Consider the following 22,210-nt stretch of genomic DNA (forward strand, 5'->3'; position numbering starts at 1 on the left):
TGTTCTTCAACAGACTCATCTGTGCTGCTGCTACGACGGCGATGTTCTCGTTCACAAACAAAATCTGGGTCTCTGTCCACATTGTCCATACCCTCCTCTTCCATCTCCTCAAACTCGTCATATGTCATTGTGGGCCACCGCCGTGGAGTAGAGCTCCCCACAACAACCTCTGCGCAGCACACTCCAACGTCGTCTTCCAGATCTTGTCGGCCGACCTCCTGCAATTGCAACCCCTCCTGCCCAAATTGCTCTGGGATTTGGGTTTCCGAGTCCTCTTCGGACTCGCCTTGTATTTCAGTGCGCGGTGCATTTCCCACAGTTAACGGTTGTGAATCCAGGCACAACATTTCTGGCTGTTCCTCCATTGACCTTTGAAAGGTGGAAGTTTGTTGGGCTGGGAATAGCTCCTGCGAATACCCCATTGTGTCCTGAGGTAATTCATCGGACTGGTTATCTGGCAGTTGTGTGCGTGGTGTCGCTGCCGGTTGTGTCAGCTTTGTGCCCACTGGCTCCTTGTAACTGGCTGAGGACTCGGACCTCGTGCGTGATGTGCTGGTGCTGCTTAACCCACTGCTGGACGCTTGAGAGGTCATCCAAGTAATTATCTGGTCCTGTTCTTTTGGATTTGTGAGGGTTGTTGTCCTGGACAACATGGGCGGTATTGAGTGGGTTTTCTTGGGTGCTCCCCTGTGGCCTGTACGTGAACCGTCAGGGGAAACACCTCTTCCCTTGCCCCTCCCTCTTTCACCGGATTTCTTCCTCATTTCACTTATCCTTACAGTACACGCTGACTGGCAGCAGTACAGTGGCAGTACAGAAATGCTATACAGTACCACTATTCCCAGCAGCGACACAGAGCACAATGCTATACAGTGACGGGTGAGCGGTGTACCACTATTCCCAGCAGCGACACAGAGCACAATGCTATACAGTGACGGGTGAGCGGTGTACCACTATTCCCAGCAGCGACACAGAGCACAATGCTATACAGTGACGGGTGAGCGGTGTACCACTATTCCCAGCAGCGACACAGAGCACAATGCTATACAGTGGCGAACGAGCGGTGTACCACTATTCCCAGCAGACACAGAACAGTACACAGAATGCTATATAGTGTGGCTGAACGAGCGGTGTACCACTATTCCCAGCAGACACAGAACAGTACACAGAATGCTATATAGTGTGGCTGAACGAGCGGTGTACTACTGTTCCCAGCAGACACAGAACAGTACACAGAATGCTATATAGTGTGGCTGAACGAGCGGTGTACTACTGTTCCCAGCAGACACAGAACAGTACACAGAATGCTATATAGTGTGGCTGAACGAGCGGTGTACTACTGTTCCCAGCAGACACAGAACAGTACACAGAATGCTATATAGTGTGGCTGAACGAGCGGTGTACTACTGTTCCCAGCAGACACAGAACAGTACACAGAATGCTATATAGTGTGGCTGAACGAGCGGTGTACCACTGTTCCCAGCAGACACAGAACAGTACACAGAATGCTATATAGTGTGGCTGAACGAGCGGTGTACTACTGTTCCCAGCAGACACAGAACAGTACACAGAATGCTATATAGTGTGGCTGAACGAGCGGTGTACTACTGTTCCCAGCAGACACAGAACAGTACACAGAATGCTATATAGTGTGGCTGAACGAGCGGTGTACTACTGTTCCCAGCAGACACAGAACAGTACACAGAATGCTATATAGTGTGGCTGAACGAGCGGTGTACCACTGTTCCCAGCAGACACAGAACAGTACACAGAATGCTATATAGTGTGGCTGAACGAGCGGTGTACTACTGTTCCCAGCAGTGACACACAATGACTGGGGGGGACCCTGGCTAGCGTGGCTGGAGCGCGAACTACCCTGCCTGCCTACCCAAAGCTAAACCCACAGACAAATGGCGGAGATATGACGTGGTTCGGGTATTTATTTACCCGAACCACGTGACAGTTCGGCCAATCAGAGCGCGTTCGGGTCCGAACCACGTGACCCGTTCGGCTAATCACAGCGCTAGCCGAACGTTCGGGGAACGTTCGGCCATGCGCTCTTAGTTCGGCCATATGGCCGAACGGTTTGGCCGAGCACCGTCAGGTGTTCGGCCGAACTCGAACATCACCCGAACAGGGTGATGTTCTGCAGAACCCGAACAGTGGCGAACACTGTTCACCCAACACTACAGTAAAAGCACATCTGTTACAATGGAAGTGACAGGTATATCAATTGTAATTGATATCTGTTTAAATATTTCCTTCAGTTATCAGTAGGGACAAGCTAATTTGCTTCATCAGAGATTTTTGCCTCTGATGAAGCAGTCTAGTGCCTACGATATGCATCAGGTACACCCACTCCTTTTATTCCATCACTAATGCTGGTCTAACTGATATCTGTATGCTTTCACCTCCCTGACCCACTTTGGAATGCTCACATAAATGGACTTATACAGCTGCGCTCAAGATTGTGGAAGTGAGTCAGTGGAGAGCTGGAGGTGAGGGGCAAAAAACCTGCAGTGTTTCCCTGTGTGCTTTCATGATGAGGACACTGTCCAACATTAATTTACACTTCTACTGAAAAAGCTGGGCACAGGACACCTTCCATGGTATAAGGAAAATAAAGGTATTTGAGCTGTACAAGTAATATTGGATGTTTTCAGTACATTTTAGTTCAATAATGCATTTTCACAGTGATTTTTTTTTTTTTTTTTTTTTTGCTTCAACCAGAATAAAGGAAAGCTCTTTGACCCTATGTTTCAGCTAGTCATCCAGGACCTCCTTTACAAATGTCCAATAAAATAGCTGTATAATAGCCATAGTGGGGTAAAAAGATCATTGTAGTAACATTTACATGCACACCTTTTCATCTGCTGAAATGAAAAAAAAGAGATTGTGCAGAAAAGAAAGTGAGCGAAGATCCAGGAGAATTAGGAAAGTATGAAAGAAGAGCTGGATGAAAGACGACAGCGGTGTGAAAGAGCATGTCTGAGTAGATGCTGTGCCGAAGAACAAGAGGATGATAAATTACTTTATCACAACAGAGAACCTTCGCCTAATATATCCTCTGCACAACATATCTAGGGGAGAGGGGTGCTGCACTCCACAAACAATGTATGGAGTGGATGGGTGTAAAACACTTCTAAATATTTGCAGCAATGTCTATAAATAGAGGTCTATGCTCAATGTATATATTACCTTGGGCATGACACATTTACAGTATGCTTTGCAGATGTTTGTGTAATTCCCAGGTGTATAGTCAGTGTTAAGTGAAGCCAACACCAATTCAAAAAATTCAGGTCATCACCCATAGCTGTATTGCAGGAGCAGCACCCAAGCAAGGCCAACGCCTTTCCAGTCTGACCTGCATAAGCACCTGGCCAGTACCAGTTCCACAACACTAGGGTAGACCACCACTAGAACACAGAGCAGTGATGTAAGTAAGGAGCTATGGGCCCCAGTGTGAGTCTTACATCGCTCCCCCCCCCCCCCCTCAACCATTGTACACATACCAACTGATATGTGACACCGAAACCTGCCAAGGACAGCCAAAGTGCTTAGAGAATGGGAAGAGTTTGTTAATGATTGTCACTATTCGAAGCACATACAGGAGTGACCATTACCACCATAGCAGAAATGAAAAGCTAATGCAGTGGTTGAAGGAGGACCCCTAGGGTGGTTCATGCCTCCTAGTGAGAATGGAAACTCTGCATCCCCTTTTGCAAGGCCACTCCCACCAAGGTCAGACAGCCAGTTTTGTCCTCAAGGCTTGGCAGTTTTCTTAGAACGTTAATGATAGCTTGTAGCTGGTAAAGAAGTCTGCCTGGTTTCATGGAAGAAAATACGTCAGTACTTAGTAAATTTGTGCATATTTACAAATCCTTATATAATATAATAAGCATGCCCCCTACAACTTGACACTATGATCATTTAATTTATTTTCCTTGTATCATAGGAGCCTCTAGCCATTTTGTCACTTCAGGTGAAAAAACCTGTGCAACCCCCCCCCCCTCCCCCCAAGGTGCCTCCCAATGAAAATAATCGTAATGTAGCAGCGCTTCACCAGAATATAATCATAATCAGACAATATTTTACCACAAAATAATTGTAATCCGGCAGCGTTTCACCATAAAATAATCCTTTTGCGGCATTATTTCACCCAAAAATTATTGTGATGCAGCAGCGTTTCACTAGATAATAATTGTAATGTGGCAATGTTTCACCAGAAAATAATCATAATTCGGCAGCGTTTCACCATAAAATAATCATAATGCGGCAACATTTCACCAAAAAATTATCGTGATGCAGCAGCGTTTCACTAGAAAATAATCGTAATGCGGCAATGTTTCACCAGAAAATAATCATAATGCGGCAATGTTTCACCAGAAAATAATCGTAATGCAGCAATGGTTCTCAAGAAAATAATCACCAGAAAATAATCGTAATGCGGCAATGTTTTACCGTAAAATAATCGTAATGCGGCAATGTTTCACCAGAAAATAAGCATAATGCAGCAATGTTTCACCAGAAAATAATCGTAATGCAGCAATGTTTCACCAGAAAATAATCATAATGCGGTAATGTTTCACCAGAAAATAATTGTTATGCAGCAACGTTTCACAAAAAAACAATCATAATGCAGCAATGTTTCACCAGAAAATAATTGTTATGCAGCAATGTTTCGCCACAAAATTAATCATAATGCAGCAATGTTTCATCAGAAAATAATTGTAATGTGGGCTGACAGGCCGAGCAGGGCTATGGGAAGATGGCGCCCAAAGCCCTGCAATGGATACACAAATAGTCTCCAGTGCAGGGCTTCGGGCACCACTGTCCAGTAGCCCTGCTCTGCCTGCAGGAAACTACAGACTCCTGCTGGCTGAGGTGGTGGCAAGCCACCACCTGCGGGATCACACAATTTGGTGGGAGGTGGGCGTGTCCCCCCCCCCCCATGCGGCAGCGCCTCCTACCTCCGCACAGTGCTCCAGGCGACCTTCTGGAAACAAACGTGTGCCAAAAGCTGAAAACTCTTCCAGGATTATTAAATGAAGATAGTCAGTGAGGGGCAGATAATTCCTGGCTTGAATGCAAATTTAAAGTACATCTGAAGTGGAAAAAGAACACAGTTTTTATACTTCCCTTTTTAGAAGGAAGGATCTGCATACCATTCGGTGGTTCGTTGGAAGACATTCAACCACTGCGGTCCCTGGGCTGTTTCCTGCTGGTCCACAGGTCTGGCCTGGGACAACTATACTCCCTATACTGGGGCAACTATGCTCCCTATACTGGGGTAACTATACTACCTATACTGGGGCAACTATACTTCCTATACTGGGGCAACTACACTACCTATACTAGGGCAACTATACTTGCTATACAGGGGCAACTATACTGGGGGCATCTATACCTAGATACCCATTACCTGTACCTGGCTACCTATATACCTACTATACACTCCAAACTGTTTATCAGGAAGTAGCGTCTGGTGCTTACAGAGAAGAACCGTCACCACATGGAAAGCGGAAGAGCTATGTCTGAATTTCATGCCTGCTTGATGCTGAGGTCAATGCTGGAGGGGAAGTGCTGATGAGGGGGCCCGAGGTGAAGGAGGTAGAGAGTGGGACCCCCTCTGCTGTGTGGGGCCATTGATCCACCTCATGTGCTGTGCTCCTGGCTACCTATACTATGGTCAACTATACCTAGCTATACTAACGGTACCTATATCTGGCTATACTGGGGGCACCTATACCTGTCTATACTGGGAGCACACATACCTGTCTATACTGGGGGCACCTATACCTGTCTATACTGGGGGCATCTATGCCTGGCTATACTGGGGGCACCTCTACTTGGCTATACTGAGGGCAGCTATATCTGTCTATACTGGGAGCACCTAACCTATAACAGTCTATACTGGGAGCACATATACCTGTCTATACTGGGGGCATCTATACCTGGCAAGCACCTCTACCTGGCTATACTGAGGGCACCTATACCTGTCTATACTGGGAGCATCTATACCTGTCTATACTGGGGGCACCTATACCTGTCTATACTGCGGACATTTATGCCTGGCTATATTGGGGGCACCTCTACCTGTCTATACTGGGAGCACCTATACCTGTCTATACTGAGGGCATCTGTGCCTGGCTATACTGAGGGCACCTCTACCTGGCTATACTGGGGGCACCTATGCCTGGCTATACTGGGGGCACCTATACCTGTCTGTATGGAGGGCACCTATACCTGTCTATACTGTGGGCATCTGTGCCTGGCTATACTGAGGGCACCTCTACCTGGCTATACTGGGGGCACCTATGCCTGGCTATACTGGGGGCACCTATACCTGTCTATACTGGGAGCACCTATACCTGGCTATACTGGGAGCACCTATACCTGGCTATACTGGGAGCACCTATACCTGTCTATACTGAGGGCATCTGTGCCTGGCTATACTGAGGGCACCTCTACCTGGCTATACTGGGGGCACCTATGCCTGGCTATACTGGGGGCACCTATACCTGTCTATACTGGGAGCACCTATACCTGTCTGTATGGGGGGCACCTATACCTGTCTATACTGTGGGCATCTATGCCTGGCTATACTGAGGGCACCTCTACCTGGCTATACTGGGGGCACCTATGCCTGGCTGTACTGGGGTCACCTGTGCCTGACTATACTAGGGGCACCTATAGCTGGCTAAATTGGGGGCACCTATGCCTGGCTATACTGGGGGCACCCATACTTGGGGTAGGGGGTTAAGGAGGGGCCATCCAGAGTTTCGAAGGGGGGGCCCAGTGATTTCTAGTTACGCCCCTGCCCATGACATATGGTAGATTTGTACTGGTCCATAAGTGTAATGGGTGTCAAGCACTGACACACATGTGGGTATGAATGCTGCCATTTTCCTACATATAATTTCAACTGAAAAGCACTCAGAGGCCTGTAGATTAGAGATCTTTATTTATCAGCATGGCCAAACCATCCTCCCATGGAGTATGGTAGTGCAGTCAGTGAGTGGAGAGGATGGAGGAGTTAGGACCCCAATTTCCTGTAATATACATACAAGTTATTCCTCATTGTGACTAGAGGTGGTAGTGTCCTAGTGCAATACAAAATACAGCTGGGCATGGGCTTTCTTTTTACATCATGGATACCCTATGATTGATGAATGAACTCTATTAATTGATGTGTATTGGAAGGCTTGTTTCAGAAGATAGTACTCTGTTTCAGCGGACACTGCACTGCAATGTCTATGGGTTGATCTGTAGATGGTAAGGTGGTTGCAGGGGCTCGCCAGCCCATCACCTAAATATTAAGGTTGTTTTTATACCTGGCCAGAGCATTGCAGTGAGAAGCTTTGCCTACTTACATCGCACTGCAATGCCAAAAAATCGATTCATATGACCCTGTGGTAGAGTGCGCTGACACACAGAGGTGATCTTTACCAGCGTTTCACCAATGAAGAGTTAATACAGCAGCTGAAGTAGGACCCCTGCCAGGCCCTTCTCACCCAGGGGCCCCAATGTAGTCAGTCGCAGTCTCTGCACCCCTATGCCACTGGGTGGAATGTTTGGAGAATGAATAGACCATTTTGACTGAATGAATTCTACCTGGAACGCCAGATCATTCCTTGCTGCTAATAAGCTCACAAGAATCAACACCTGTTTCCTGAATCCTTATTTCACGATTGTAACAAAATGAAAGCTGAAGAGAAAGATGAATTGCCTTGTTTTATACTGGAACAGATTGAGGAGCAACAGGAAACATCATTAATACAAACACAACACAGAGAGCACTGAAGCGCGCTTAGAATATGTTCATTTACTGTAGTAGATGATGTTACCAGCTTCATGTTAGACAATATTTATGTATGAGACACAATAACTGTAGATATTTCTATTACAACCTTCCTGTTCCAGCAGAGGCAGCGCAGGGGTTACTGTCATAAGAACACTCACATCAGCTTGCTATTTAAAAGGAAGCGTAATTTATAAGCTAGCAAAGCTCCCTCTACTGTTAAATGTCAGAATGGCATGTCACAGGAAAATCTGCTTGCTAGGTATGGCTCTAGTACGGCAGCTATTAGAAGTGTGTCCATTCATTGATCAAAAGCAACACAGAAGGGAAAAAAATATATTTTATCTTTTGAGTGGAGGTTGGTGGTCTGAGTCCCTAGCTTTCTTCTTAGGACTGTAGCACACAGGCAATTAATTCCTTGCTCAGCAACGTAATAGCAAGCAGGGAATTCTCTGCATGGCTTCAGATGATGGTTTGCTGGAGCATTGGAGCTATTGTCAGTGTTTTAGCTACAGAGGTAGAAACAAAGCTGCTTTGGTTAATGAGGCCATCGTCTGGTGTAAACAAAGATGTAACTATATAACCCTCGTACCTGTGAAGGGTCCTGGGGTAGCGCACATTTAATAAAGAGACCCGATAAAAAGGGCACAAGTTAATGATGACGATAGTAGAATGTTGGTAATTTTGCCAATATTCTACTATTCCTAATGGTAGAATACAGCAAAGTCCCCGTTATCCAGAACTGAGACAACAGCAAGTTTCAACTAACTGGCATGCCTGGAGGCATAATGGGGACTGTTTTTTAGGGAGTGGGGTTGCTGGCCACAAGAAACTTACCGAGCCGCCAGCCACATCTTGTAGCTCCTAGCAGGCTCCTAGTGGCTTTATGGCGTCTGTGCATAGCTCCTGGCGTGTCACATGACCCGACGTGGGTCAGGTGGCTCGCTGGGAGCCAGACACGCACAACGCCAGAAAGCCGACAGGAGCCTGATAGGAGCTACAAGACATCATTGGAGGCTCGGTGAGTATTTTGTCCTGCACGAGGAGGGAGGTTTGTGCTTTTTTCGTCCAGTTGCTGAAGCAACCAGCAAGCACATGTATCCAGCATCAGGCAATCCCTGCTGGTGCCGGACACTGGGAACTCTGCTGTATTGATAATTATATCGATATTCTACTATCACCCTCTGTAACCTAATTCTCACACTGACCATCCCCTATGTCTAACACTAACCTCCTTGAACCTACTCCTAACACTAAAGTACCACACCTGCACCTAACATTAACCTCTCACTACTCTCTGTAAGTTTTAAGACTCGGGACCTATTACCACTCTCCCCACCACCAACTTTGGCACTCAAATTACTCCGCCACTCAGCTATATTATAGCCCAGCACCCAGGGGCGTAGCAATAGGGGGTGCAGTGGTAGCGACCAGGGCCGGCCTTAGGTTTCACAGCGCCCTGAGCAAAACCTGATTTTCGTGCGCGTCCTTCATCCTCTTCACACACACATGCACATGCAAGCATGCACTCACACACACACACACACACACACACACACACACACACACACACACACACACACACACACACACACACACACACACACACACACACACACACACACACACTCATTCAGGCCCATATGCAATTCACCTTTTCTCCTGAGATATCGCCTAGGACAGTGGTTCCCAACGTTTTTGATGTTGTGACACATCACTCCAAATGCTCAGATCTCCGTGGCATGCCACATATGTATAATAGAAAAAATACTATTAATAACCACGAATGGACGGAAAGAGTGCATTATCCGGAATATACTGTATTTAAAAATGAAGGCTAGAACTTTTCAGGAATATTAATAAAAACAATCACAACCCATTTAGAATGATAGCACAGCACCGACAATTTGCACCACGCGTTATAGCCGCAGTGCACCCCCCCCCCCCCCCAAAAAAAAAGCCATCTGACTCAGTATAGGTAGGTAGCCAGGTATAGGTGACCGCAGTATAGGATCTCATGTGTAGGTGCTCTAAATATAGGTTGCCAAGCATAGGTGCCCCCAGTATAGGAAGTCAGTTGAAGGTCTTTATCCCCCCATAGGTAGCCAGGCGTAGGTGCCTCCAGTATAGGTAGCCAGCTATAGGTGCACCCAGTATAGGAAATCAGGTGTAGGTGCCCTCAGTATAGCTAAACAGCTATAGGTGCCCCCTTGGAGGCCGGCGCCCTGAGCGACCGCTCCGGTCGCTCAGGTCAAAGGCCGACTATGGTAGCGACCACATTGGGGCCCTTGGGCCAGAGGGGCCCCGAAGGGCCCTTCCTCAACTTTAGTATTAGCTCTCTATTGGTGCTGTGCTCATAATAATCACTTCTATAGATACTCTGAATAGTGGTAATCATTAACAAACTGCTCTCCATCCCCTTCTTGCACCTGTAGTTGCCATTGGCAGGTTTTGGTGCGCCATATCAATTGTTAGGTATAGAGTGCTTGGGGGGCCCCATTGTAAAACTTGCATCGGGGCCCATAGCTCCTTATCTATGCCACTGCTAGCACCTATTACTGCTCCCCCCGCTCAGCTGCAGCCAAAACTTACTGTGTGCCCTACTCTGCACCACACTCATGCTTGAGGAAACTGGAAATTGGTGCAGTGAACCACTGCAGAGCTGCATGGCTCTTTCCTGTGCAGTTCACTGATATCAGATCAAATTTCATTCCTGGTGCTGCCATAGCTGGAAACATTGTGGACTATGGCAGATCAACTGGATGCATTTTTAACTGCTTCGTCCCGGAGGCACACAAGGATCACCAAGTTGCCTGTGCCACCTGACTAAGCTTGGTGTGGACCCATGCTGATATTTTAATTCAAGCTGGGGTTACTGGGCATGCATAGGCAGAGCAGTCTGATGCTGCTGGCCAATGGTTATCCCTGCATGCTGGTGATGTCACCACCCCCAAAAAAGAGAAGAATACTAGGGTAAGTGTAGGGGAAAGGTTGGCATTTTTCAGGAAACACTAATGTTGCACCAATTGTCATGATACTTAGGTTAGCCAAAATGGTCAATAATAATCTGCTTTAAAGCTACACATGCACCTTGTATATAGAAACTATATGACTCACTCCGGACTACACAAACTCTCACCTAATAATCCTAGTTTATGCTTTAGGGAATGTGACCAAGAGGGTAATCTTTATCATGTTTGGTGGAAGTGCTGATTCTCAAGTGTTATGCTAGGCATACACGGTTAGATAGTTCTTATCGATCGAGTCGCTGATGGCTCGATTGTTAAGATCCGATCACCGCTGCGGATCGATACCGCGCTCGATCCCCGCGGGTGGACAATAGAAAAAAACAAAGCGCTGATAAGAAGCGTCCGCTGGGACGAGCAGGAATCGATCCACACGGACGAGCGATGACGCGCAGGCATCGAGCTCCTGGCTCGATACCGGCGCATAAACGAACCGTGTATGCCCAGCATTACAGATACCTTTTACCAAGAATCCTGCTGATCCCCTACTGGGGCATAAAAACATGGCACTAAGTTCCCAGCCCATTGTTTGTATTGCTATTTGCTTGTAATTACTGGAAATATATGTGGCATTTAGAATTTTAGTTACAGTAACTTTGATAGTTGTCCTTTAAAGAAAACCTGAACTGAAAATTAAAAGTCAAAATAACCATACAGAAGTCATACTTACCTCCCGTGTAGTCTACTCCTCAATCTCTTTCTCCTCTCCTGTGTCCTGCTTGTTCACTGTGATCAATGGAATTCTCCATCCTCCATTTTGAAAATGGCCATTACCCCATAACAGCTTCCTGGTCAGCACACAGTTAAACTGTAACATCGCCCACTTGAGCCATAGGGAAACATGGACACATCAGTTCTCTTCTCAGCTGTAACTGACAGCAACTGATATATAACTGACAGCAACTGATATATTTCAGTTCTGACAAAATGTTGTCAGAACTGGAAGGGATTATTGTCAGAAGAAAATGGTGAGCTTCTGAGAGGAACTGATGGCAAGGTAACTATGTAATGTTCATTTGAAGTTACCTCACATTTTTATTTTAAATAATTTTACTCAGTACAGGTTCCCTTTAAGAAAGACGCTGTCTTTTTTATTTTATGGACTTCAGGATTGCTTTAACCACCTAAACGCATGTACATATAATATAAAGTGTACACTAAACATGTAGCGGTGCATTGTGGGTAACCAAAGATGTTCACTTGAGAGAACCTGAACTGAAAACAAAAAGTAAAAATAACCATATACAGGTCATACTTACCTCCTGTGTAGTCTACTCCTGCATCTCTTTCTCCTAGCCTGCGTCCCATTTGTCCACTGTGATCAATGGAATTCTCTATTTTCCATGTTAAAAATGGCCATTACCCCATAACAGCTTCCTGGTCAGTACACTGTTAAACTGTAATATCACCCACTTGAGCCATAGGGAAACATGAACATTACCTTGCACATTCAGTTGTAACTGACAGCTGCTGATTTATAACTGACAGCAACTGGTATATTTTAGTTATGACAAAATATTGTCAGAACTGGAAGGGATCACTGTAAGAAGAAAATGGCGAGCTTCTGAGAGGAAATGGCGGTGAGGTAAGTATGTAATATTCATTTGCAGCTATATCATGTGTTTATTTTAAATAATTTTACTCACTTTAGGTTCCCTTTAAAGCTAAATTATAACAAGTACCTTCTGTTTAAAAAAGGCAAATCACACTAAACATGTAAAATACAAATCACAAAGGGATCTCAGTAATATTCCAGTGTATGGCATTTATAAAAAAAAGACCTGTTGTTTACCTTCCACACAAGATGGCTGCGCTCTGGTAGTTCCAGCTACCTGCCCAGGGAAACAAGAGCATTTCACAGTCTGCGATCTCTCCTCAATCCGGTTTTTATTGCAGCATCGATGCACCGCGACCACCTCACATGTGCCTTGCTTGACCTGATGATAACCTGTGGATACAGTTAACAGATGCCAATCAGCAAAGGGAAATATAAACCTTATGTAATAGGTCATTATTACCAGTACTGTAATATTACAGAGTTAAGAAAAAGTGAGGGGAAGGCTGCGCATCCCTAAACACATGCTGCAATTGAATGGTTAATCGCACAGGCATACACCGCCTCTATTAGACTGGAAAATGCATGCCCTGCATCCAAAACAAGTGCTAATATTTATTACACTAGGAGGAACTTTAGCTTCCAGTATGGTTTGCATGCAAAGTATAATGTACTAGACACTTGCGCCACGGTAAGGCAAGCCTCCGGGCAAGTGACCTAACCTAAATTTAAAACCTTGTGAGCAGCTAAGCAAAATTTGCATCTGAATTGAATGCGAAGTGTGCAGAAAGCCTATTAGAGGTGCTGCACACATGAGCTGGTTGTCATTTCAGATGCAGCCTTAGTGATATGCGCTGGCGCTCTCCTCGCTGTAATATTACAGGATGACATCCTGCAGAAGACATCTACGGCGCATGTAAGGAATGCTTTTGCTGTCTTTTATCCTAGATCACAATGTTCTATTTAGAGAGGAGTGCAAGAAAAAGTCAACTTAAAAAATAAAAATGGTGCAATCTAAGCTGTGCCTATGACCAAGGGCGGAGCAATGGGGGTTGCAGAGGTTGCAGCCACATCGAGGCCCCGAAGAGCCCACCCTCAACTACAGTATTAGCTCTCTATTGGTCCTGTGCTCATAAAAATCACTTCTATGGATACTTTGAATAGTGGTAATCATTAACAAACTGTTCCCCATCCCCTTCTTGCACCTCTGACATTGTAGTTTCCATTGCCAGGTTTTGGGGCGCCGTATCAATTGTTATGTATAGAGTGCATGGGGGGCCCCAATGTAAATCTTGCATCGGGGCCCACAGCTCATTAGCTACGCCACTGCCTATGACTAGAGATGGTCAATGAGATGCGAATAGTTTTGATGTAAGTATTTAAGCTGCAATTTCTATATTAATTAAACATAATAGACATATGAATACACATACAAAAAAATGTGTAAAAGAAATTAAAATTGTTGTAGTTTTTCCAAACAAAAAATGTGAAATGCCAGTTGCCTCTATTTATAGACCTTCATCTCCTTTTCAGCGAGGACTATTGAGGTAAATTGTGACAGCATATGTATGCCTAAAGAAACAAATGATTAAAGGGTGTATTGTTATTTGTATATCTAGATCTACGCTCCCAAGAAATGATATCCTCAGCAACTGAAAGGTTTTACAGAACACCTGAAATCTCAGTCACAGTGACATCTGCTGGCAAAATCTGATACAGCACAGTCACTGAAATTCAAACAATTCTTTCTGAGCAGCACACCATCACCTCTGGTACAGCAACATTTTAGGCATAGCCAAACTAGATATGGCAACTGCCATGGGAGCCCCCTGCAAGGGTGGGCAAAACACAGCTAATACTAGCAAATTGTTCATTCTATAATTCTTAAGGTGGCTATACACCTGTCAATATGCCACCAGATTGACCATCAGATAGATCTCTCTCTGGGTGAATCTGAATCTCTATTGCTTGCCCAGTGCAGTGCCCACCCACTGCAGACAGATTTCCAAGAGATTTCAGCACAAAAATCTATTGGATATTGTCCGAGCGCCGCCACCTGCCAGGCAGCCCTGCAAGTGCAGAGTGCTGAAAAGTTATTTTAAACAGAAGATGAAAAATTAGCTCTTTGGAGAAAACTCGGAGAAAAAGTTAATTGCATATGGGCCCAGGACCCTTCTTCAATTCATTTTTTTCTCCTGAGTTTTCTTCTAGGAGATAATTTTGTTTAAAATAACTTTTCAGCACTTTGCAATTATAAAACTACCAAAAAGTTTGTGAAAAACTACTGTCAAAAGTATTCAAAATATTTTTCTGCTTGCTGTTGGCTTAACCTCTTGAGGACAATGGTGTTAAACCCCCCCTAGTGACCAGGCTATTTTCTACGTAATTGGCAACTGAAGCTTTAAGGCCAAGCTGCAGGGCCGTACAACTCTGCACACAAGTGACCCCCCCCCCCCCCTTTTCCCCCCACCAACAGAGCTCTCTGTTGATGGGGTCGGATCCCCTGAACTGTGTTTATTTATTTATTTTTGTAAATATTTGTTTTGTTTTGTTTTTATATTTAGTACTATTTTTTATTTATTTTTTTTCTACAACCCCTCCCTCCCCCCAACCGGCCAATCACGGTGATCAGCTGTCATAGGCTTCTGCCTATGACAGCCGATCGCTCTCTTGTCCCCCGGAGGACAGCCGTGATCGCAGCGCTGTACATGTAAATACACGGCAGTTTCGCCGTGTATTTACAGACTGAAGGCGGAGCTCAGCTCCGTCCACCAAGCGCAATCTCCTGCAAACTGCTGCCCCAGGACTTTACGCCGTTCGGCGTTAGGCGGTCCTGGGGCTGCCGCCGCGGCCACGCCCATTGGCGTGGCGCGGTCGGCAAGCAGTTAAAGAAAATCTTAAGTCCAGCCCTCTGGAGTCATCCTGTGCCCACAATGTCCATCTCTGATTCCCTCCAGCTAGCAGCGGCAAACCCGGCAAAGCTGGCCGGCCACATGCCTCCTCAATGCTTCTACAGCGGGGAGCATTCTGCGAATGTGCAGTACACAAATATTGGGGGACACATGCGCAGAAGCCGCCGACTGGCAGAAATCGGCCAGCTTTGCAGGGGTCTCCGCTGCTGGCTGGAGGGACTCAGGATGACTCCAGGGGGCTACAAGAAGCTATAGCTAAGTTAAACACATTTCTATTTAGACTGAAAGAGAGCCCAAGGTGGGCTCACAAAATAAAAAAAAAATGCTACCGGATTCAGGGGGCTGAGCGGATCAGGTAGCCGCCAAAACCGCTGCTATCCACCCACTTTCACTTTTGTGACCTCTGGGTCACAACGCTGGAAGGAGAGAGATCTTTCTCTCCCAACGTGCAGGGTGGCAGGGAAGTGACAGCGGGCGCGGCCAGGGAGAGAGAGCTGCCCAATGGCAGCTCTCGAATGCCTGCATGAACGCCCCCTAGCAGGTGTTTTCCACAGGAAATCCCTCTCCTCTATTTACCCTCCGAGGTAGCGACAAATATTGTCGCTAATTTCGGGGTGCTATAGCACGGCGGTGGGGGGGAGGGGCAGAGAGTGGCGGTGTGGGGACACAGAGGCTTGTCATGAGGGTAGAACATGCCCCCCCCCATCCCCCACACCGCCTCGGGTTCTCTTTCAGTAACCCTTTAAAAGGCATTTTATTGAAAAGGTGTGAAAATATCTCTTAGGAGAAAACTTAGGAGAAAAAGTTGTTGTGTGCCATGTTGACGTCCATCTGCCCCTCATCTTAGCAACAGAATGTGTTGCTCAGCTGTAGCCAAGGGGAACACGTTTGTACATCCTGAACGTGCTCAGTTTCCCACAGTGCTCAATCCTGCAACTGACACAGGTTAAAAGGTGTGCACACCGCATACACCTACAGGCTATATCGGAACTGTGCTAAGCTAATATGTATTCAAAGCACGTCCACATATTACAGAGATACTTTACTGAATATAAATGAATGGATAAAATTGCTTATTTTTTAATAATATTATTTTAAAAATGAAATAGTCAATGTTCGCCCATTGTAAAATCTTTCCTCCACCCAATTTACATTCTTAAATGTATCACAGGTGGCAACATCTTCACTGCAGTTAGGAGCATCACTGCAAAAAGTTTGTTTACTGTTTGTACCGAAGTGAATAGAAACAACATCTGGGGCCATATGCAATTTACTTTTTCTCCTAAGTTTTCTTCTAGGAGATAATTTTCATGAAAAAGTGCCAAAATGTAGAAGGGCTGTCAAAATTTATTCTGAGTATTTTCTTGGTTGCTGGTGGCTTAAAAGGCATTTTATTGATAAAGTGTGAAAATATCACCTAGGAGGCAATTCAGGAGAAAAAGTTAATTGCATATGGCCCCAGGTTTCCCAGAATGCTCTGGGAGGAAAATTCTAAATCCCTAAACAGCCTAGACTGCACATCCATGGGAGGACAGAGCTACATACCAATATACATCTGTATATCTGTATATGCTACGGAGTGGGAAGGGCGGGGCAAAATGCATACGGAGCAGCAGCGTCAGCAGAGACATCGTTCAGCAGGCAGGTTGAGTGGGGAGGACTGTACTCTCAGTCAGTGCGATCCACCAGGCTAATCGCTGCCTGAGGGGTTGTAGAGCATCAGATGCTTACTCTCGACAGAGGCGGTTGCTATCGGCTGCCATTGGGGTACTTTTTCTGGCGTGTATACAAGGCTTAAGTGTGGGTGTTTTATCTAAGACAGTCCTACGTGGAGGCCACAGTATTGGGACAGGCATGACTTCTATATATCAGTAAGAAAGACATTCCTTTGAGAAATGCAATGAATTACAACACAGAACGGAGCAGTTCTTTAGTTCTTTTCAGCGCTGGTAGATTTAGACTATTATAGGAATCACATCTATAGCGGCGCTCAGTGAGTAACATCGGCGCCGTCAGAAGACGGAGCCGAAGTTGCTTAAAAAACACAATAATTCGGTCTCCAGCAATCGCTGGAAGCCGAATTATATCAGTCCCCACCATCCATGGCTGCCTGGAGGGGGAATAGTAATTAACACGGCCCAGACTTGTGCAGAAGCAGGATCAGCCATATACCGGCTGTATCCTGCGCCCAAGTCTACCAGCGCCGATTTAAAATGTATGCACACAGAAGGCGTGCTTTGATATAACATAACACAGAGGGAAGTGTGATCTTGCTGTGATGTCACTTGGCATCACTCCACAACTTCCAGCATTCTCTGCAAATAGTGATAAATCCCAAGACGACTGTGTCACTTCTCTCTTCATTCTGTTTTTCCCCCCTAAGAACTCATTTTGCCTTGCTAATGTTTTATACTTTCCAAATGATCATCTCATCTGCTCATCGAAAGACTGCGAGTTTCCTGCTGTTTTCACAGTTTATCAATGACACTTGCAAGGCCTTGTTTATCCTGTTCACTTGCACGCTCTGTAATAACTCAATAAGAGAAGAGAGGGTCGGCAAGTACAGACGTCTGGATCCTCGGGATGGAACAGAGGAAATGCGGCAAAGATAGCTCAATTCAGATGCTTGGTACGAAGAAGTATTTACAAAGGTAATCCGCCAGGTAGAGGTTTTTTGTAAGTACTGATGAGGCATTTGTTGAATGTATATAAATAGTACATAGTAGTCTTCTTTTCTGTCTGGCACACTGTGAATTCGATCTGTGGTCAAGGACTTCCTGCCTGAGGACACACTCCAAGTTTATCTGAGGGCAATGTCTGATGACTGATGCTTTCGTGTCAAGGCCATTACAGACATGAGACTTTTATCACCCCGAATCAGGGCGGGATCAGGTGCATCAAGATAAAATAATTACATAGCCAAGTGCGGCAGGGATTAGATTGTAAACTCCTCTTGCACAACCCGATTCCCAATCTCCCCCCCCCCCCCCTCCCCCCTTAAGATTTAGGAGGAAGAAGCCAATGCTTAAAAAGGTTATGTTGGGAATACACGGTTCGTTTTTGAGGTGATTAGATGGTTCGATAGATAATTTCCGACAAGTCCAATCTCCCGTTCGATCCTTTCGCTGCTCGATTTCTGATAGAGGTATATGGAAAAAGATAATAAAAACGAGCGGAAGATAAGAGAATCGACGGCAAAATCGAGCAGCAAAAATGATTGAGAGGAGAATTGAGCGCCAGAAAGGAACCATGTATTCCCACCATTAGATGTTAGGATACAGTGATCTCCAGGCCACGCATTTGGAAAATCAGCCACATGCGTTTGCTTACAGGCATTCAGGACAGTTTATGCGATGCCCAGAACAAAGGTATTGACATTTCATAGGTAATGTTACCATTATTTTGACCTTCCTGCAGTTCTTCCCCTGAATATGTTTTCTGGTCCTCACCACTACCGCATCCCCCTGGCTCTCTGTTCAGTGGCAAGAAGAGAGACAGAGAGAGCGCACACTTCCCGCCCGGTAAGCTTTAAATACAGGAAGTGACCGATGATGCCGCTTCCAGATTTGACGGGCAGAGCGGGTGGTGTGCGGCCTGTCTGTCTCTCCTCTTGCCACTGCTCTAAGACTGACAGTGAGGGACAGAGAGCCAGTGGGTGGAGGACCGGAGGCATCGTGGAACAGGAGGCACAAGATGCGGAGGTGGCGGGCAGCATGGGGGCAGGCATGGCACTAGACATGCCTGCACTCCTCTAGATACGCCACTGAGGCCACATTTTACATGTATGCTGCACATGGGAAATGAATGTGCATACAAACGGGGTTTGCCGCACATGAATTGGGTACCCAAACAAAAAATGGCATAGGAAGACTGCACGTGAGGGGATTCTGCACACAGAAGTGGGGAGGATGCCAAATGTGGTGAACGACTATACATGGGAGGAGGTGAGTGAGTGAGTGAGCTGCTCTACATAAAATATGAGCAATGTTGCATATGGGGGGGGGGGGGGGCTGTGTGTATGAGATGAGGTGAGGGCACCTGGTCAACAGGCCAAAAAGTACAAGTCCAACCAAGCCAGAAATGTATTTGCATGATGATGATCTGTTGCAGGCAATGCATGCTCAGCTCAGTTTGGTGACATGTTCTGAGAGAGGGAGAGGTGTCGAAGAACTACCGTCAAAGGTAAATAGAAAGAAATCTGCTTAAAAAAAAAAAAAACAAACAAAAAACTAACCAATTTCTCAACTAACATCAACTAATGGGAACATAGGAAATGTGTACAGTCATGATCAAATCAAGTCCTAACCATCCTATATGAGAACATGGTCCTTACTCAATCCACTTTTTCTCCAAAGTTTTCTCCTAGGCGAATATTCTGCTTAAAATAACCTTTTAGCACTGTGCAATTGAAAAAAGTAGATGAGAAAGTATTCTCAAAATTATTCTGGGTACTTCCTTACTTGCTAGTGGTTTATAAGTCAATTTAATTGGCTGGATAGTTAAGGGCTTTGCCTCTGACAAAGGAGACCAAGGCTCGAATCTTGGCTCTTCCTGTTCAGTAATCCAGTACCTATTCGGTAAGGAGCGCTTAGGCTAGACCCCCTAACACTGCTGCTGCCTACTGAGCACACCCTAGTGGCTGCAGCTCAAACACTTTAAGTCTGCCAGGAGAAAAGCACAATATAAATGTTATTTGTTTTGTCTTGTCTTAAGGTGTGAAAATACCACCTAGGAGGAAACTTATGAGAAAAAGTGAATTGAATAGGGACCCATGACTCAAGCCTTTGTCTGCCTTATTTCTGAAGATCAAATTAACAAAAAAGAGAGAAGTTGAATCATAAAGAGGAGGGGCAGCATGGTGGCACAGTGGATTACTGCCTTGCAGTGCTGGGTCCCTGGTTCAGCCAGGGAATTATTAGCATATGTTTTGTATGTCCTTCCTGTGTCTGTGTGGGTTCCCTCTGAGAACTCCGGTTTCCTCCTACATCTCAAAAACATACAGTTAATTGGCTTCTTCACAAATTGGCCCTAGTATACAATGGACATATTACTATAGTAAGGGTTACTCTGTGAGCTACTCTGAGAGACAGTTAGTAACAAGATTATATACTCGGTAAAGCGCTGGGGAAGATGTTGGTGCTATGTAAATACTAAATAATAATAATAATACGAGTAATATTCATTCAACTTTTAGAATGAGGCTTAAGCTGGCCATACACTAGGCCGATTACCCGCTGATCGACAGCAGATTCGATCACTGGGATCGAATCTTCTGTAACATCGTTCATTTTAAACGCTAAATTTCGATCTATTTCGTCCTGAAATAGATCGGTCCCATCGATCGCTCCGTGCGGGAAATTACCATCGATCGCCCGCGGGTAGGGAGCGCATCGCTAGCGGCGTACGATCGATGCAGGTATACATTACCTGAAGCTGGCTCCCGGCATCTTTTCCGCATCACCTCCCAGCTCCCGGCTGGCATCTTCTCCGCATCACCTTCCGCATCACGGCACCCGTGTATAACTTCCTGTGTCACTGCAGTGACAGTGGAAGTACAAATAGATTTGAACTTCCGCTGTCACTGGAGTGACAGAAAGTTATACGCGGATGCCGTGATGTGGAGAAGATGCCCGGGACCAGGCTTCAGGTAATGTATGCGCGGGGGGGGGGGGGGGGGAGACGGACAGGCGACAGCGGCAGCTGGTGAATCGGTTTCAGGCTGAAATCGATTCACAATATGTTTGCAGTAAAGGCAGCCATACGATCCCTCTCTGATCAGATTCGATCAGAGAGGGATCTATCTGTTGGTCGAATCTGATGGCAAATCAACCAGTGTTTGGCTACCTTTAAACTAATTTTTCATGAACACCTTCGGCTTGGTTCAATAAGACAAATAGTATGCCTTATCAAAGTTAACACTCCTTATCAAAGTTAACGTGCCTTATCAGAGTAGCCTACGAACTTATGCCTGCTAATTGGCAATGACGAGAGCTCCACTTGTCCTGCCCTGAGCTCCTGCGGGTTCATAGCGCTCGTTATACTACTCTGATAAGGCATGTTAACTTTGATAAGGCATGTTAACCTTGATAAGGCATGCTATTTGTCTTAGTGAATCAAGCCCCTTGCATCTATTGTAAATTTATTTCACGCCAAGCTCCTTTCTTTATCTATCTTTAGTTCTGGGTAAATCCTTATGTGCATCTTCCAGTAAATCCTTATGTGCATCTTCAGTTCCCAGGATGCCCCTGACCTCTTCTGCTCCACCTTGTTTAACATTCATGCTGAACAAAGTGCTAAATGGTACACTTTGGCCCTTCATGGTCAAAAAATCCTTTGAAGAGAATTCATAAAACGCTGCTTTAAAAATAAAAAAAACCCTGGAACATATATTTGTCACAGCGTATGTTTAAACTGAATTCCCGGTAACGTTAGCAAGATGTAAGGTTGAAAGGCTGGACCCTTTCATTCACACAAAGCGAGACTTTCGCAATTCAAACCCAGAGCCTGGATGACCTTGAGCACAAAACAATCCTTGGTTTAAGAACGAAGGACTCTGTAACCTACAGCACAGTTGCCATTATTGTGCCTTTGTGCTTCTCAGCTGTTGTTGTCACCCGTGGAGGCAATACAAGAAGATCTCTTCAATGCATCCCCCTAAACTAAGGTGTGATTTATTAGACTAGCACCCTTTCCAGGCAATGTGACTTTTGAAACACAGTGAATGCACAGAGCGTGTGTTCCTGTTTCCACTGTCCATGGGGAGACAGCTCATTCCATTTACTGAGCTACAATATCTTTTCAGATTGCCACATTGTACAATTGTGGCTGTTGTTGTCAACAGTGTCTCGTTCAAGCACAAGAGGTAAGAAGCCTATTACAGCTCAAAGTAAACCTTTTGTTGCCCTAGGTGTGAAAA

The 22,210-nt window shown here is 45.5% G+C and overlaps 1 protein-coding gene across 1 annotated transcript in view; it reads right to left on the minus strand.

Annotated features, from left to right (window-relative positions):
• The window catches only part of TAFA4 (TAFA chemokine like family member 4), a 422,848-nt gene that overhangs the window by 23,867 nt on the left and 376,771 nt on the right, over nt 1-22,210 (minus strand). The window contains exon 4 of the mRNA XM_068253832.1: nt 12,620-12,775. Coding sequence (XP_068109933.1) covers nt 12,620-12,775 — 156 coding nt within the window. The remainder of the gene's footprint in view (nt 1-12,619; nt 12,776-22,210) is intronic.

This window comes from Hyperolius riggenbachi, chromosome 9 (genome assembly GCF_040937935.1).
Source record: "Hyperolius riggenbachi isolate aHypRig1 chromosome 9, aHypRig1.pri, whole genome shotgun sequence".
Lineage (NCBI taxonomy): Eukaryota > Metazoa > Chordata > Amphibia > Anura > Hyperoliidae > Hyperolius > Hyperolius riggenbachi.